This window comes from Lithobates pipiens, unplaced genomic scaffold (genome assembly GCF_037356315.1).
Source record: "Lithobates pipiens isolate NorthernLeopardFrog02 unplaced genomic scaffold, aLitPip1_a1.2 Scaffold_56, whole genome shotgun sequence".
Classification (NCBI taxonomy): domain Eukaryota; kingdom Metazoa; phylum Chordata; class Amphibia; order Anura; family Ranidae; genus Lithobates; species Lithobates pipiens.
Genome location: NW_027507878.1, coordinates 2,249,295 through 2,251,410, shown reverse-complemented (window position 1 = coordinate 2,251,410; position 2,116 = coordinate 2,249,295). Strand labels below are relative to the sequence as shown.

The window sequence follows — 2,116 nt, the reverse complement described above, 5'->3', positions numbered from 1 at the left end:
TCAAATACCACCAAAATAAAGTTCTATTTGTGTGAAAAATATAATTTTACTTGGGTACAGCATCTTACGACCGTGTAATTGTCAGTTAAAAGGACGCAGTGCTGTATCGCAAAAAATGATCTGGTCATTAAGGGGGTAAATCCTTATAGGGCTGAAGTGGTTAATTTTAGGTAGCCTTGCTGTTTGTGCCTCCAACCCTACCACAAAATCCTCTACCTGGAGTATTTCCAATAGGTACTTTTCCACTCCTCCTTCTCTTTACTGTATTATCCATGCCTGTAGATGTTTTAACATCCCTGCCAGGTAAAATAAATATAAATCTGGAAGTGTCATCCCTGCCTCAGTTTTCGATCATTGTAATGTTGTTATTTACTTTCCTTACTGACTATCAGCTGTAGGATTCAACTACGTTTTTAATCGACAACCCTTATAAAATTTAGCTACAAAATGATGGAGGCAAATAGAAAAGTAGTGCCCCTTTTATAGTGTTTTATATCACTCTGTCCACTAACCAATAAATAAAATAAGTGACAAAAAGGTAAAAACACTTTCAGTGGATTCTAAATTCAAATTTTAAAGACTGTTCTCAATTATAGAAAAGGGGCTCCCAAGGTGTTATAAATGACATCTTAGGAGACCTTTTATGAGACTTTCAGCTTTGTGTTCTTACAGCACAGCAGACTGTCCTGAGGGGAATGACAACATTCTATATAAGAATAAATCATTCGCTGGTAAAAATGCCCACATGTAAACCTGAGTGTAATGTGTAGGTACACCATACAGGTTTTCATTTTAAACCTCAGATCTATCCATAAACAGAGAAAAAAAAGAATAATATGAGAAATGTGACAAAGATTTCCTTTTTCACTCTTGTGGGTCTATCAGACCATCCACAGACCATGAATGGACTTTTTCTGCTCTTCCTTCTCATCTATCTGATGACTCTGATCACAAACCTTCTTATTTTTTTCTTGGTCCTCACTGACTACCATCTGCACAACCCAATGTATTTTTTCCTTGCCAACTTGGCATTTCTGGACATGTCCTATCCATCAGTGACGGCACCAAGGATGCTCTTTGATTTGGTCACAAAAAGACTCTCAATATCCATTCCTGCCTGTATATCCCAAGTCTTCTTCTACCTCTCCTTTGCTATCTCTGAACTTTTCTTGCTCTCGGCTATGTCCTATGACAGATACATTGCCATCTGCCACCCCCTACATTACAAACTAATTATGTCTTGGAGAGTCTGTACTCGTATGGCCTCTCTGGTCTGGGTTGGAGCACATTCTGTCTCTTTGGTTCATACTTTATTTTTGCTCAGGTTGTCCTTCTGCAGAACATCTTCCATCCACAACTTCTTTTGTAACCTTCCCCACCTATATCAAATTACATGTACTGACCCCTTCATAAACATAATGGTTGTATTCTTATTAGGGGGAAGTATTGCATTGGGAGTCTTTCTTTTGACATTTCTTCCCTATGTCTTTATTTTCAGTACCATCCTTAGAATCCGTAGCAAGACCGGGAAGAGGAAAGCCTTCTCCACCTGTTCATCACATATTACGGTGGTCTTCATCTTTTATGGATCTTTAATTTTTATTTACCTGGTTCCCACTTCTAGTGATATGGTCAATTTAAACAAACTGTTTTCAGTCATATCTTCCCTCATTAACCCATTGCTAAATCCTCTGATCTACAGCCTGAGGAACAAGGACCTTATGGAGGCACTTATGAGGACTTATTATCACTTAAAGTTGATCCAGGCATCATGATGAAAATATTATTGTAAACATTGACACTTTTTGTATTTCCAAGACATTTTCAGTTGTTTAAAAATCTTAGTAATAAGGCAGCACTTCATTAAAATTGTGCAAATCGGGGGCGCATGCGCGGTGCGGGACGAGCAGGCAGCTAAACCCAGGAGCTCCGGGGACGACGGAGACTCTATAGCAATCCCCAGGACGATCCTGCTCACCTATTGACTCACAGATATGCTTCTCCCTCCTGCGGGACCACTCGTGTATGCCGACGTATAAGAAAGGCAAGCGGAAAAACCGCTCAGCACTCTCTTACAAACTGCCCACTGAACGACCGGAGATGTCCCAAGATGGCG

The 2,116-nt window shown here is 39.8% G+C and overlaps 1 protein-coding gene across 1 annotated transcript; it reads left to right on the top strand.

Moving 5' to 3' along the window:
• Nucleotides 1-754: 754 nt before the first annotated feature.
• Nucleotides 755-1,775, top strand: LOC143958084 (olfactory receptor 1N1-like). The gene has a single exon (XM_077467536.1). The coding sequence runs from the start codon at nucleotides 837-839 to the stop codon at nucleotides 1,773-1,775; it is 939 nt and encodes a 312-aa protein (XP_077323662.1). The 5' UTR covers nucleotides 755-836.
• Nucleotides 1,776-2,116: the final 341 nt, after the last annotated feature.